Source organism: Oncorhynchus keta, chromosome 33, assembly GCF_023373465.1.
Source record: "Oncorhynchus keta strain PuntledgeMale-10-30-2019 chromosome 33, Oket_V2, whole genome shotgun sequence".
Classification (NCBI taxonomy): domain Eukaryota; kingdom Metazoa; phylum Chordata; class Actinopteri; order Salmoniformes; family Salmonidae; genus Oncorhynchus; species Oncorhynchus keta.
The window spans coordinates 22,099,546-22,113,721 of record NC_068453.1 but is presented as its reverse complement, the minus strand read 5'-3'; the positions used below and the strand labels follow the sequence as shown (position 1 = coordinate 22,113,721).

At 43.2% G+C, this 14,176-nt stretch overlaps 2 protein-coding genes across 10 annotated transcripts in view; one reads left to right on the top strand and one right to left on the bottom strand.

The window, feature by feature from the left end:
• Positions 1–4,765, top strand: part of tulp3 (TUB like protein 3) — a 54,308-nt gene extending 49,543 nt beyond the window's left edge. For all 3 annotated transcript variants that reach the window (XM_052492450.1, XM_052492449.1, XM_052492451.1), the window contains 7 exons: positions 170–303; positions 553–744; positions 977–1,089; positions 1,272–1,389; positions 1,501–1,599; positions 2,013–2,184; positions 2,327–4,765. In XM_052492450.1, coding sequence (XP_052348410.1) covers positions 170–303; positions 553–744; positions 977–1,089; positions 1,272–1,389; positions 1,501–1,599; positions 2,013–2,184; positions 2,327–2,460 — 962 coding nt within the window. In that variant the 3' untranslated portion in view covers positions 2,461–4,765. The remainder of the gene's footprint in view (positions 1–169; positions 304–552; positions 745–976; positions 1,090–1,271; positions 1,390–1,500; positions 1,600–2,012; positions 2,185–2,326) is intronic.
• A 671-nt stretch (positions 4,766–5,436) lies between these two features.
• On the bottom strand, positions 5,437–14,146 carry LOC118370762 (zinc finger CCCH-type antiviral protein 1-like). Of its 7 annotated transcripts, none has more exons than XM_052492455.1 (6): positions 13,952–14,146; positions 12,763–13,729; positions 10,447–10,615; positions 10,101–10,317; positions 8,114–8,392; positions 5,437–6,326 (listed from the first exon to the last, which is right to left on the bottom strand). In XM_052492455.1, the coding sequence occupies exons 2-4, from the start codon at positions 13,638–13,640 to the stop codon at positions 10,222–10,224; spliced, it is 1,143 nt and encodes a 380-aa protein (XP_052348415.1). In that variant the 5' UTR covers positions 13,641–13,729; positions 13,952–14,146; the 3' UTR covers positions 5,437–6,326; positions 8,114–8,392; positions 10,101–10,221. The 7 variants fall into 7 exon arrangements, with proteins under 7 accessions (XP_052348415.1, XP_035611775.1, XP_035611771.1 ...); XM_035755882.2 differs by having other exon boundaries at positions 10,101–10,288; XM_035755878.2 differs by having other exon boundaries at positions 8,114–8,387; positions 10,101–10,288.
• Between the last annotated feature and the right edge of the window lie 30 nt (positions 14,147–14,176).

Here is a 14,176-nt window from a genome sequence, read left to right as displayed (position 1 = left end):
AATAATAATAATTGGCAAATCGGTGTCCCAAAATACCGATTTCCGAGTGTTATGAAAACTTGAAATCGCCCATTCCGATTAATCGGTCGACCTCTACTCCTGATCCCAACCAATGGAGTGTAAGCTGTAGGCCACATCTCCCATAGTGCACTCTTTCTCCCTTGACCAGGTCTGTCAGGCAGTATGAACTACGAAGAGGCCAGTGAGGATGAGGAACACGGTGACGAAGACCGGACACGCTCGTTGTCCCCCAACCCAGAGTCAACCCGGCCTGCGTCTGCCTCCAGCACAAAGTCCAACACAGTGAGTCCAACCGTACAATTGTCTCTGTCCTGTCATATCATTAGGTGCACACACATAGCTATGTGGCTATGGCTTGTGAGATTTCTAATGTGTTCATTACACATGGCAAATCAACTTGTCACTTGAAGACACTGAAACAACAAGATGGCAGATGAATGTTGTCCTCCCTACTCCTGTACCGTATCTCCTTTATAACGGCGATTGGCCGGTATGTTTTGTGATGTAGCAGTGTGTGTTCCCCCCTCACAGGAGTACGTGGCACCGGGGTCGCCCACGGCGGAGAGCGCCCTGATCGAAGTGGACAACCTGGAGGAGTTTGTGGTGCGTCCCGCACCCCGCGGCGTCACCGTCAAGTGCCGCATATCCCGGGACAAGAAGGGAATGGACCGCGGCCTGTACCCCACCTACTTTATGCACATGGAGAGAGAGGACGGCAGGAAGGTACATTGACCTCACATCCTGTCATAGTGGATTAACATGGAGACAAGACCTAGATGGGTTTATTTTACCATCTTCTCTCACAGGCCTGTTTAATTTTCTTTTCCTCAATAGCTACATTTGAAATGGTGTGAGAATATAAAGTAAAAGTAACACCTGTTTTGATTGCAGTGATTAAAATGATGGTTTGTGAGTTTCCCTCTCACCCTGAGTTTACTCTCTTTGTTTCACCCAGCTGTTTCTTCTGGCTGGGAGGAAAAGAAAAAAGAGCAAGACGTCCAACTACCTGATCTCAGTGGACGCCACGGACCTGTCACGCGAGGGAGAGAGCTTCATGGGGAAACTGAGGTAGGACCATATCTCACTCGTCTCACAACTCTAAATATAATTCTAAATCTTTGCTGATGAACAATTTCCATATTGTTTTGAGCCCTCGGCTGCATCTGATAACCCTATTGGGTGTGAAGTGGGATTGTGAGTGCTGGAGGGACATTGTAGACTCTAATGTGATTGGTCTGGTCATCCTGCAGGTCTAACCTGATGGGGACCAAGTTCACGGTGTATGACCAAGGCACCAACCCCTGTAAGAACCCTGGAGCTTTGCTGGAGGAGAGCAACACACGACAGGAACTCGCAGCCATCTGCTATGTGAGTGTACACACACACGCACACGCACACACACACGCACACAAATATAATTGAACCTGTAAGGTTGTGTGACATTCTGTGACATTCGAATCTCCTGTGTTCTCTCTGCAGGAGACCAACGTTTTGGGGTTCAAAGGTCCCCGCAAGATGACCGTCATCATCCCAGGCATGAACATGAACTTTGAGAGGGTTCCCGTCCGTCCAAACAGTGTATGTATCAGCCCCATGGGACTGTACAACTCCAATCACTTCTTCTAACATTTGTAGTCACTGTACTTGTTATGCACAGTAAGGCAGAGGGCATGATTGATTTAAGACTCTGGCATTCTTACATCTTGAAATAGAAAATAATTTAGCACAATCTGAATAATGGAGTGAGTATTGAAGTCAACATCATGTAATGGAAACTGAGGCTAACCCACTAAGGGCTGTGAGATGTGGTCACTGGGGAGTGATGTCAGATTAGATGGTTTGGATGTCTGGGTCGTATTCATTAGGGCACGCAACGGAGAACTAAATAGAGCGTTCTTAGTGGGTAAGTCAAGGTTGTCACTCCCTGTTTCAGTCCTATTTCTTCTGTTTAGTGCCTAATGAATACAACCCTGTTGTCTGTGTGTTTCCAGGAGCAGGACAGCCTTCTAAGTAAGTGGCAGAACCACTCAGTGGAGAACCTGATCGAGCTGCACAACAAGGCCCCTGTGTGGAATGACGACACCCAGTCCTACGTGCTCAATTTCCACGGCCGCGTCACACAGGCCTCCGTCAAGAACTTTCAGATCGTCCATGACAACGATCGTGAGTCGATCCGTCAGTGCTTCCCTCGGCTCTTTTTCTCTTTCTCTCGCTCTTTTTCACTCTCTATTTCTCACTCCCTCTCCTTGGGTAGAATGGAATAATGATTTCACATTATTGAGTCATCTCTTCTCTCTTCCCTCAGCGGACTACATCGTAATGCAGTTTGGCAGAGTGGCCGAGGACGTATTCACCTTAGACTACAACTACCCCATGTGTGCCCTGCAAGCCTTCGCCATTGGCCTGTCCAGTTTTGACAGCAAACTGGCCTGCGAGTGACCATCACGACTCCTAACTCGCCATTCCCTCCATGGCCTTTTCAACCTACTCCCTCCCCTCCAGGACAACGCCAACTCCACAACACTGCCCCTCCCCGTCACAGGATTCAGCGCCTTCCTTGTACAGTCAGCAGTCAGTTCGCCAGCAGTCTGCCACTATGGAAATAATCATGAACTATGACCTCCCACCACTACGTGGTACATCCAATCATGGCACTCGAATCATGCTGACTTGGAGAGCGGATGAAGAGAGTGGGTGTGTGAGAGAGAGCACAAAAGCAAGTCGATTTGGGTGGAGGATATAGGATTTTCCTTATTGGCAGAAAAATTAAATTACCGTCCGTCCACAAAGGGAGACTTGTCAAATCATCAAGGCGCCTTTGTTTTTATTTGTATTTATCTGTCGTTCTGTTTCATTGAGTTTGTATTGCTTTTTGTTGCTTTAGCTGTTGTATATTGGTGATTTTATGTGTATTGAAATTGGTTGAAAGGGAAAAAGGACACCAAGCATCATAGACCAAACACTCCCTGTTAGGGACAGGACTTCTAACACAGACTACATAGACCAGGTCACAGGAGATGGTGTCTTTGATTTATATCAGATTTGAATGTTTTATAGGCCTCAACACGTCTGATGAACTTTAGTTTTTAGCAGATGCTTTTAAAGTTGCCTTTAATGTTGATTCCAAGTGTCATTTTACTCCATTTTACATTCTGTTGCCTTCCACAATCACTGTTGTGCGATTATTTTTTTGCAGCATCAAGATGTTCAATAACTCTTAACGTTAAACTATTTCAACCCTTTTTTAATTTTCTTCCTCTTGAAGATACATTTCTCATAATCACATTTATTTGCCTGCATATCCATCCAATGTGTCCTCATCTGTTTTCTTGTTTTAAAAACACACTTTTACTAACGTATCTCAGTAGCATTCTGAGGAGTTTGGAAGGGAACATTTCTTACTGCAATTCCTTTGTACATGTCATTTTGTGATGTCTTAGCCCCATGTCAAGTTAAAACCTCACGGGAAAGTCAATAGAGTTGCCCAGCAAGCACGATTAAAGGATTTTATTATAGTTTTATGTAAGATATGTCTTAATGTTTGTACATACTGCTCATTTTCAAATATCATAAAATATCAGCCTAAATGTAATTTCAATGTGTGGAATCCAAAAGAGTTAGCCTGGAATCCAAAAGAGTTAGCCTGGAATCCAAAAGAGTTAGCCTGGAATCCAAACTATAGAGGAATATTCCGTTTGGATTCCAAGTGACAACGGTCGCCCTGTACTCAGTCTACATTATATGCCAAATGTATCTACCCATTTAAAATGATACCAGATTGAATAATAACACTACATTTTATATGTACTGTAACTGGTCAGCAGACTACACTTGTACTGTACCATGAAGTCATTGAGAACCCACTGGGTGAAATCTGGTTGAATCCATGTTGTTTCCACGTCATTTCAACCCCAACATTTGAGGTGATGACTTTGAATCAACGTGGAACACTGATTGGATTTGCAAAAAGGATTTGCGTCTTTTTTTTTTTAACCCAACGCTTAAATCCAATGACTGGGTCAAATGTTTGGTTGATTTCACGATGGTCTATGCCCAGTGGGAAATTACTTTTGGGGTGACATTTAAGGTGCAAAATAGTTCAAATCTGTGCAAAAATAAATATAAAGATGACCATAACAAGTTATTTAAGTAGTTTTAAGTACACTGAAAAATGCATAAATTAGTGGCCTTTCACAGCACTCGTTGTCGAAGAAAAGTTACAATGCCAGATTATTACTTTTACAGTATTTTTTGCATAGGTTTGAACTATTTTGCACCATGAAAAAGTCACCCTTGATTAAAGTTTCAGCTGGATGGATGTGCTATAGAAATTATTCTGTCCAGTTCTGTGATTCTTGTTCTTGGAGGATTAGGAACATTCCTGGGCAACCTGCAGGATGCATTTGATTCCTGTCCAAACAAGACTAACACTGATTATGTGTGACAGTGTCGGGAAACAAAGTTAATTCACAAGATGTACTGTTAGAAAGAGGGAAAGGGTTTGTTTGTACAAAATATATAAGAGAGAAATATAACGTTTTACTACAAGATATTTAAGGGGAATTGCATTCCATTCATAACTTAACTTTCTGACAATTTTTGGGGGGATTGAATTTCAGAAATATGACTGTAAATAGAATAAATGAAGATATTGTAAAGTGCACAAGACTCCCCCTGTAAGCTTAAGTAATTAATGTATTCAGTAAAATACATTTATTTGCACCTACAGTGCTGTGAAAAATGATTTGCCCCCTTTCTGATTTTCTCTACTTTTGCATATTTTTGATACTAAATGTTATCAGATCTTCAACCAAAACCTAATATTAGATAAAGGGAACCTGAGTGAACAAATAACACAATTACATACTTGTCTAATTTATTTCATAAACAAAGTTATGCAACATCAAATGCCCCTGTGGGAAAAAGTAAGTGCCCCCTTAAACTCAATTACTGGTTGTGCCAGTTAGCTGCAATGACTCCAACCAAACTCTTCCTGTAGTTGTTGATCAGTCTCTCACGTCACTGTGGAAGAATTTTGGTTGACTCTTGCATGCAGAACTGCTGTAACTCAGTGCCATTTGGGGGGTTTCAAGCATGTACTGCTCGTTTCATGTCCTGCCTCAACATCTGAGTTGTGATTAGGTCTGGACTTTGACTAGGCCATTCCAAAACTTCTAATTTGTTGCCTTTTAGCAATTTATTTTTGCTTTCATTTGTAGGCTAGGTTGTAGCAACCTCATGATGGGTACAGGGAAAATGTTAGTATCATGTAGTAGCCTAAACCTATCGATGTTACATTAAACTGGGTGAATGGAATATGAATGACAGTCATCCAATATTCTGTAATAGAAATAAGAACATGCTCATAAGAAAAAATCGTCCTCCGTAATCATAAACTGAACCGACTGCCCCTGATGTATTCAGTAAACCCATTTATTGTCAATAACATAACGACTTTACAGTTTATAACAAACCTTTTTGAAAGCAACATCTAGAACTTATAATTTCTTCTTTCTAAATGATCAAATTACAATTGTTTCCATTATTAAAACATTTCGAAAATATATCAAACTTGTTTGTGTTACATTTAGAATTCCATTTTAAAATGGGATGTTGTAGAAACTTACTGTAGAAACGGTAATTGTAAAACTTCGTAAAACACATTTCTATTCTAAAGACATTCCAAGTCTTTGGAAGGCTTTGAACATTATCCTTTGGACTGGATACACAAACATCGTCTTTCACCTTAATGCAAGGTGCTGCATTAACGGTCTGGTGTGGAATGAACATCCAGTGAACAACAACAGTTACCGTCACAGGCAGCAACACTAGCTCTCCCAGAGCAAACCTACTCATTAACGTCCACCACTAGCAGTTCTTTGTATTTGATCAGATAGTAGGGGTAGCACTGGCACCGGTCAAAAACTACAAGATGGTGGGGTTGACCAGCTGGTCCACACAGGTGTCGTATAGGTTGTAGTCCTCCTTCGTGGATATGACGGGTGGCGGCCGGCGGTATTTGCACTTGCCCACGCTCACCTTTCCCACCAGCACCTTGGCCAGGAACATGTGACGGACCCCAGCGTCAGGTGACACCGCAGTGAAGGTGTTGGAGTAGGAGGCGTTGCGGGCGAAGTAGGAGCCGTAGCCGTACACGAACCCGTTGACTTCCGAGACGCGCGGGTCAAAGTTGTTGTGGCAGATGTCCTCAATGAAGTCCCCGACGGTCCCGTGGAACAGGTGCCTCTCCAGAGCCCCGTCTTCCTTGGTGTCACCGCGCTTCCTTCCGCATGTGCTCCTTGTACCTACAACACAAACAATGCCACCTAATGTATGAATTCATCTTAAATTCAATCGTTTTTTATCAGTATTACATTTATTCATTGTCAAATGGAGCAGGAAAATAAAAAGCCTTCATCTCCTTTGGATAACCCTTATCAATAAAATGATCTCAACCACACTGCACACTGCCCTAACCCATCTGGACAAGAGGAATACCTATGTGAGAATGCTGTTCATCGACTACAGCTCGGCATTCAACACCATAGTACCCTCCAAGCTCGTCATCAAGCTCGAGACCCTGTGCAACTGGGTACTGGACTTCCTGACGGGCCGCCCCCAGGTGGTGAGGGTAGGTAACAACATCTCCCCTCTGATCCTCAACACTGGGGCCCCACAAGGGTGCGTTCTGAGCCCTCTCCTGTACTCCCTGTTCACCCACGACTGCATGGCCATGCACGCCTCCAACTCAATCATCAAGTTTGCGGAGGCTTGGTAGGCTTGATTACCAACAACGAGGCGGCCTACAGGGAGGAGGTGAGGGCCCTCGGAGTGTGGTGTCAACAAAACTAAAGAGATGATTGTGGACTTCAGGAAACAGCAGAGGGAACACCCCCCTATCCACATCGATGGAACAGTAGTGGAGAGGGTAGCAAGTTTTAAGTTCCTCGGCATACACATCACAGACAAACTGAATTGGTCCACTCACACAGACAGCATCGTGAAGAAGGCGCAGCAGCGCCTCTTCAACCTCAGGAGGCTGAAGAAATTCGGCTTGTCACCAAAAGCACTCACAAACTTCTACAGATGCACAATCGAGAGCATCCTGGCGGGCTGTATCACCGCCTGGTACGGCAACTGCTCCGCCCTCAAACGTAAGGCTCTCCAGAGGGTAGTGAGGTCTGCACAACGCATCACCGGGGGCAAACTACCTGCCCTCCAGGACACCTACACCACCCGATGTTACAGGAAGGCCATAAAGATCATCAAGGACATCAACCACCCGAGCCACTGCCTGTTCACCCCGCTATCATCCAGAAGGCGAGGTCAGTACAGGTGCATCAAAGCTGGGACCGAGAGACTGAAAAACAGCTTCTATCTCAAGGCCATCAGACTGTTAAACAGCCACCACTAACATTGAGTGGCCGCTGCCAACACACTGACACTGACTCAACTCCAGCCACTTTAATAATGGGAATTGATGGGAATGATGTAAATATATCACTAGCCACTTTAAACAATGCTACCTTATATAATGTTACTTACCCTACATTATTCATCTCATATGCATACGTATATACTGTACTCTATATCATCTACTGCATCCTTATGTAATACATGTATCACTAGCCACTTTAACTATGCCACTTTGTTTACATACTCATCTTATATGTATATACTGTACTTGATACCATCTACTGTATCTTGCTATGCTGCTCTGTACCATCACTCATTCATATATCCTTATGTACATATTCTTTATCCCCTTACACTGTGTATAAGACAGTAGTTTAGGAATTGTTAGTTAGATCACTTGTTGGTTATTACTGCATTGTCGGAACTAGAAGCACAAGCATTTCGCTACACTCGCATTAACATCTGCTAACCATGTGTATGTGACAAATAAATTTGATTTGATTTGATATTGATCTGTTGTGTGATGTAATGTTGCACCGTGTTATCTACCTTTTCCCTATCCTTTATCCCATTCCCACATGACGGTCATATACACAGTACATGAGGAAAATGAATGGTTATTCTCGTAAGGATAGAAAACATATCAAAGAGGGCCAGAGGGAGTCCCCATCCACACCTTTGGAACTTGTCCCAGTGGAGAACATTCTGGATCTGGTGGAGGCTGACTATCTCCACCCGGGTCTCTGACAGAGTCTTGTGGAACAGGCTGTGGACCTTCTGGAAGGCCTGGGTGTTGGCAGGCACATCCACCATGCTGTAGTCCTGGTCTGGGGCGGAGCTAGGGGTCCACACTGGGGGTTACCAGGTGCTGAACTCCCCCAGAGGGTCTACACTGAAGTTGGCCGGGGAAGGCTCGGTGGATGTGCCGGCCAGACCATCCAGCAGGATACCTGTCCTATACAAATCAAGTAGATTATTGTTTTCGTGAATGTAGTTCATATTATTGATGAACTACAACTAATATGGTGTGATTCCAGCATTATGAGTAGGACCCGGAAAAATGCTCTACCACCTGACCTATGACATTAACCTGCAGTTCAATAAATAATTTTACTGATGACACTACAGCCTCTTCCAAACACATTTCAACATAATGAACACATGGTTAGTCGTGGTTAGTCATTTTACAGGTCAGGAGAATCTTTCTAGCCCCTCCCACACAGATGTGTCCCCTTCAGGGTCTAAATGCCAACAGGTGGCTTGAGATGGCACTATCAACCTTTTGGTGCTGTAGGACAGAACTACTGGTTTTAAAAAGAGTGGAGAATTTCTCCAGGCCCCAATTATGAGTTAAACTACATGACCAAAAGTATGTGGACACCCCTTTGGACTCGGCTATTTCAGCGACACCCGTTGCTGACAGGTGTATAACATTTTGCAATCTCCATTGACAAACATAAGCAGTAGAATGGCCCGTACTGTAGAGCTCAGTGACATTCAACGTTGCACTGTCATAAGATGCCACCTTTCCAACAAGTCAGTTTGTCAAATTTCTGCCCTGCTAGAGCTGCCCCGGTCAACTGTAACTGCTGTTATTGTGAGGTGGAAAATTCTAGGAGCAACAACAGCTCAGCGAAGTGGTAGGCCACGCAAGATCACAGAACGGGACCACTGAAGCGCGTAAAAATCATCTGTCCTCGGTTGCAACACTTACTACCAAGTTCCAAACTGCCTCTGGAAGCAACATCAGCACAATAACTGTTTGTCTGGAGCTTCATGAAATGGCTTTCCATGGCGGAGCAGCCACACACAAGTCTAAGATCACCATGCACAATGCCAAGTGTTGACTAGAGTGGTGTAAAGCTCGCCGCCATTGGACTCTGGAGCAGTGTAAAAACGTGTTTTCTGGAGTGATGAATCACGCTTGACTATCTGACAGTCTGATGGACGAATCTGGGTTTGTTCAATGCCAAGAGAGCGCTATCTGCCCAAATGCATAGTGCCAACTCGTTTGGTAGAGGAGGAATAATGGTCTGGGGCTGTTTTTCATGGTTTGGGCTAGCACCCTAGTTCCAGTGAAGGGAAGTCTTAACGCTAAAGCATACAATGACATTCTGGACGATTCTGTGCTTCCAACTTTGCGGCAACAGTTTGGGGAATGCCCTTTCCTGTTTCAGCATAACAATGCCTCTGTGCACAAAGCGAGGTCCATACAGAAAGGGTTTGTCGAGATCGGTGTGGAAGAACTTGACTGGCCTGCACAGAGCCCTGACCTCAACCCAATCGAACACCTTTGGTATGAATTGGAATGCTAACTGCGAGTCAGGCCTAATCGCCCAACATCTGAGCTCACTAAAGCTTTTGTGGCTGAATGGAAGCAAGTCCCCGCAGCAATGTTCCAACATCTAGTGGAAAGCCTTCCCAGAAGAGTGGAGGCTGTTATAGCAGCAAAGGGGGGATCAACTCCATTTTAACACCTATGATTTTGGAATGAGAGATTCGATGAGCATGTGTCCACATACTTTTGTAGCCATGTAGTGTATAACAAACAAGTGCATGTAAATTAGATTTAAGATAATTGAACACAGTTCAAAAGAGCCTAGAAAGTAAGGTAACTGAACCAATCAACCAGCTCAAGGTTAAAACAAAACATGGATACGTACCTCAAATGTGCTCTCAGAGACTTAAGGGAGTGATAGAAGGGTCTGAGTCGGATGGCCCGCTGAAACCCTGTGGTGACGTTGGTCTGGATCATACTGATGAAGTCCACCTTGTATTCCACCGCTAAGATGTGCAAACGACACTCCAGCTCCCCAGCATCCCTCTTGTCCAGAAGGATCTTGGACACATCCTTAACAAGACAACCCAGTAAGTCAAAGCCTACATGAATATGAAACAGAGGTAACCATTTGTGAGGGAATTATCTTTTGTCATGAACAAAACGCAGTCCGCCATAGCGAAAGTTCATTAAAGATCTGAGGGTAGGAGAGAGGGGTTTGAAGCACTCACGTCTTTGTACTTTGTCCAGCTGAGGTTATTCCACCAGAAGAAGCACCACCTGGTGTAGAGGTGAGGGTTCTTGGTTGGGTCTGTGGTGTTCTGGAGTCTTCTGACCCGGTCGTATTTCTCCCCGTCCTTCAACGTCATGTTGTCAAAGTGCAGGGTGAACATATCCGTACTAGTGATGGGGGGGGGGGAATTAGATACAGTTATGTATCGGGATAGAACTTTTGACGATATACAGTGCCTTCAGAAGTTTATTCACACCCCTTGACTTTTTCCACATTATGTTGTGTTACAGCCTGAATTCAAAATGTATTAAATTAATATTTTGTATCACTGGTCTACACACAATACCCGATAATATCAAAGTGGAATTATGTTTTATAAATTAAACAACAATAAAAAGCTGAAATGTCTTGAGTCCATAAGTATTCAAACCCTTTGTTATGGCAAGCCTAAATAAGTTCAGTAGTACGCATTTGCTTAACAAGTCACATAATAAGTTGCATGGAATCACTGCAATAATAGTGTTTTACATTATTTTTGAATGACTACCTCATCTCTGTACCCCACACATCCAATTATCTGTAAGGTCCCTCAGTCGAGCAGTGAATTTCAAACACCGATTCAATGCCTCACAAAGAAGAGAACCAATTGGTAGATGCGTCCAAATTAAAAAAGCAGACATTGGATATCCCTTTGAGCATGGTGAATATATTAATTAAACTTTGGATGGTGTATCAATACACCCAGTCACTACAAGGATACAAGCGTCCTTCCTAACTCAGTTGCTGGAGAGGAAGGAAACCATGAGGCCAAAGGTGACTTTAAAATAGTTTGAGTATAATGGCTGTGATCATTAACTGAGGATGGATCAACAACATTGTAGTTACTCCACAATACTAACCGAAACGACAGACTGAAAAGAAGGAAGCCTGTACAGAATAAAAATATTCCAAAACATGCATCCTGTTTGCAATAAGGCACTAAAGTAAAACTGCAAAAAGAATGTGGCATGTAAAGAAATTAATGTTATGTCCTGAATAAAAAGGATTATGTTTCAGGCAAATCCAAAACAACACATCACTCTTCATATTTTTCAAGCATGGTGGTGGCTGCATCATGTTATGGGTATGCTTGTCATCAGCAATGTCTAGGGAGTTTTTGGGGATAAAAAAGAAATGGAATAGAGCTAAGCACAGGCAAAATCACTGGGACACTGGGAGACAAATTCACCATTCAGCAGGACAATAACCTAAAACACAAGGCCAAATATAAACTGGAGTTGCTGACCAAGATGACATTGAATGTTCCTGAGTGACATAGTTACAGTTTTGACTTAAATCGGCTTGAAAATCTATGGCAAGACTTGAAAATGGCTGTCGAGCAATGATCAACAACCAACTTGACAGAGCTTGAAGAATAAAAAAATATACAATCCAGTTGTGCAAAGCTCTTAAAGACTTATCCAGAAAGACTCACTGCTGTAATTTGCTGCCAAAGATGACTCTAACATGTATTGACTCTTATGTGAATACTTATGTAAATTAGATATTTCTGTTTTTCATATGCAAAAATATCTCAAAACATGTTTTCACTTTTTGTTATTATGGGGTATTGTGTGTAGATTGGTGAGAAAAAATATAAATTGAATCCATTTTGAATTCAGGCTGTAACACAACAAAATGTGTAATAAGAAAGCATGAGAGAACAAGTTCTGACCAGTCGTGAAAATAAAAGTGCTAAAAGAAATTGGTCTCCCTTTTTAAAAAGAAGATGGAGAACTATGAAGGAAAAATATTGAAATGTTGGTGCAGATACAGTGCCTTCAGAAAGTGACTTATTCTTTGACTTGTCCCTTCTACAGCAGACATCGTGAGCAATATGATTGAAATCACAGTATCGAAACGCAATACATATCATATTATATATATATATATATGCCATTTAGCAGACGCTTATTGGCACCTAAGTATCGTATTATGAGGTACCTGCCAATAACCAGCTCTAATCATAGCAAAAAAACGTTAAGAGTTATGGTGGGGTAGCAAGTAGCGCTACGTTTAAAAAACGGTATCAAATCCTTAATGTCATCTCTGGCACTTCCCGTGGGTGTGTGTGTGGGCGAGTCTCAGTTCCTGTATTTTTCTTCTTCATAAACTCTGTAAATGTGCAATATTTTATACATTGATTGATAAACTATTGTGTGATTAAAATTCAGCAGTACTTATGGAGCTATGAATGACAACAAGTATGGAAATCACAGATTTTGAGGACTGATGGACAGTTTTATGATTAACATCTCCTACCTGTACTACTCACCCTTCCTTGACTCCAATCTCCTCCCGGTTGACATTGCAGTAGGCCCTCTCTAGATTAACCTGGGCGCGGGGGGTGAAGTCTACCCACTGGTGACTGTTGATGCCCCACAGCTGCCAGTGGAAGGGGTATGGCGTGTGGTGCTGCTTGCAGTTGCTCCCCGTCCTGCAGAAGTAAGTGAGAAAGTAGTCGCAGATCTGGATGTCGCCGGAGGTGTTTGTGTGGAAGGTCAGACTGACTGCCGTCTTGGATGGACCAGGGGGCTGATTAGTGCTAGCGGCTTGGGCTTGTGTTTGGGCTGGGGTGGTAGGCTGATGGACAGGCTGTGGCTGGGTGATGATGACAGGCAGGGGGAGGATGAGAGAGGTGGTTTTGACTGGGCTCGGTGTCATGTTTTGGGGCTTGTGAGGTGAGATGGTGATTGCTCCAGGTTGAGGAAAGAGGGTGCTTTGAGGAAAAGTGAGGAGCACACTGGGGGGGATTTTGGTTGGGGTCATTTGTTGTGGTAGAGGTTGGATGATCATTTGGGTCTGGTTTAGGGCTGAGGATGGGCCTGACGACAACTGGATGATCCTGGTGGTGCTGCTGCTTTTGCCAGGAGAGCAGATAAGAGTATTGCTGGCACTAGTAGTCTGCCCTGACTTGGTGGGGAGAGGAGTGAAGCGGACATTGATACTGTATGGTGTCACAGTCCAGACAACGTCCACTTGTTGGGAGTGCATGGCGTCCCACACTGGCAGACTGGTGTTGGTGTCAGAAGGGACCTCCATGAGCAGTAGAGAAGGAGTGAGGAAACTGACCTTGGGAGACTTTGGACAGGCCTCTGTGATCACGGTTGTAGGTCCCCTCTTCTTCCCTTTGATTGATGAAAGGTCAGTCATCTTCAATATTTTTGAGGGTAAATGGTCAGTTTATGTTGGCATAGCATGGTACATGAAGGACTAAAATGTCCCAATCATATCCCGAGTCTCTGACAAAACAAAAGCCCAATACTTTTAAAAGCAACACTTATAACATAATCAAAATCCAATTTGCTAGAATCCTAAAAACGCTTATAGAGATATCCTGTAGACATTTAATATAAAGGTACTAATTAATACGAATGCGTGAGACTTTGCCGATGCTTTTCGTCGTGTTTCTTACTAGCTAAATTACTAGCATCGCATAATGCAAAAACAGAACATGAACTTACTTTTTACCTGTTATCTTGCAGTGTTTCAGACCTAATTAATCTGTCCACGTTTTGTTTTACTCGAAAAAATGTATTGATTGGTGAGTAACTTAAAATACATTTAAATTTAATCCTAAAAAAGATCTGGAAGTCGTCTTCAAACAATATTCTTACAGGATCGTTTATAGATTTCAGGGGAAACCATTTGACGGTGTTATTACAGGAATGGTTTAGCCCAACTATTTG

Bases quoted from the DNA above. Each gene is read 5' to 3' on its own strand.
- LOC118370762 (XM_035755878.2), bottom strand. From the start codon at position 13,640: ATGACTGACCTTTCATCAATCAAAGGGAAGAAGAGGGGACCTACAACC. The intron at 10,616-12,762 runs GTGAGTAGTACA...CCCCATCACTAG, and splicing joins GAGATTGGAGTCAAGGAAGG to TACGGATATGTTCACCCTGC. The intron at 8,388-10,100 runs GTACGTATCCAT...TGTATAGGACAG, and splicing joins TCTCTGAGAGCACATTTGAG to GTATCCTGCTGGATGGTCTG.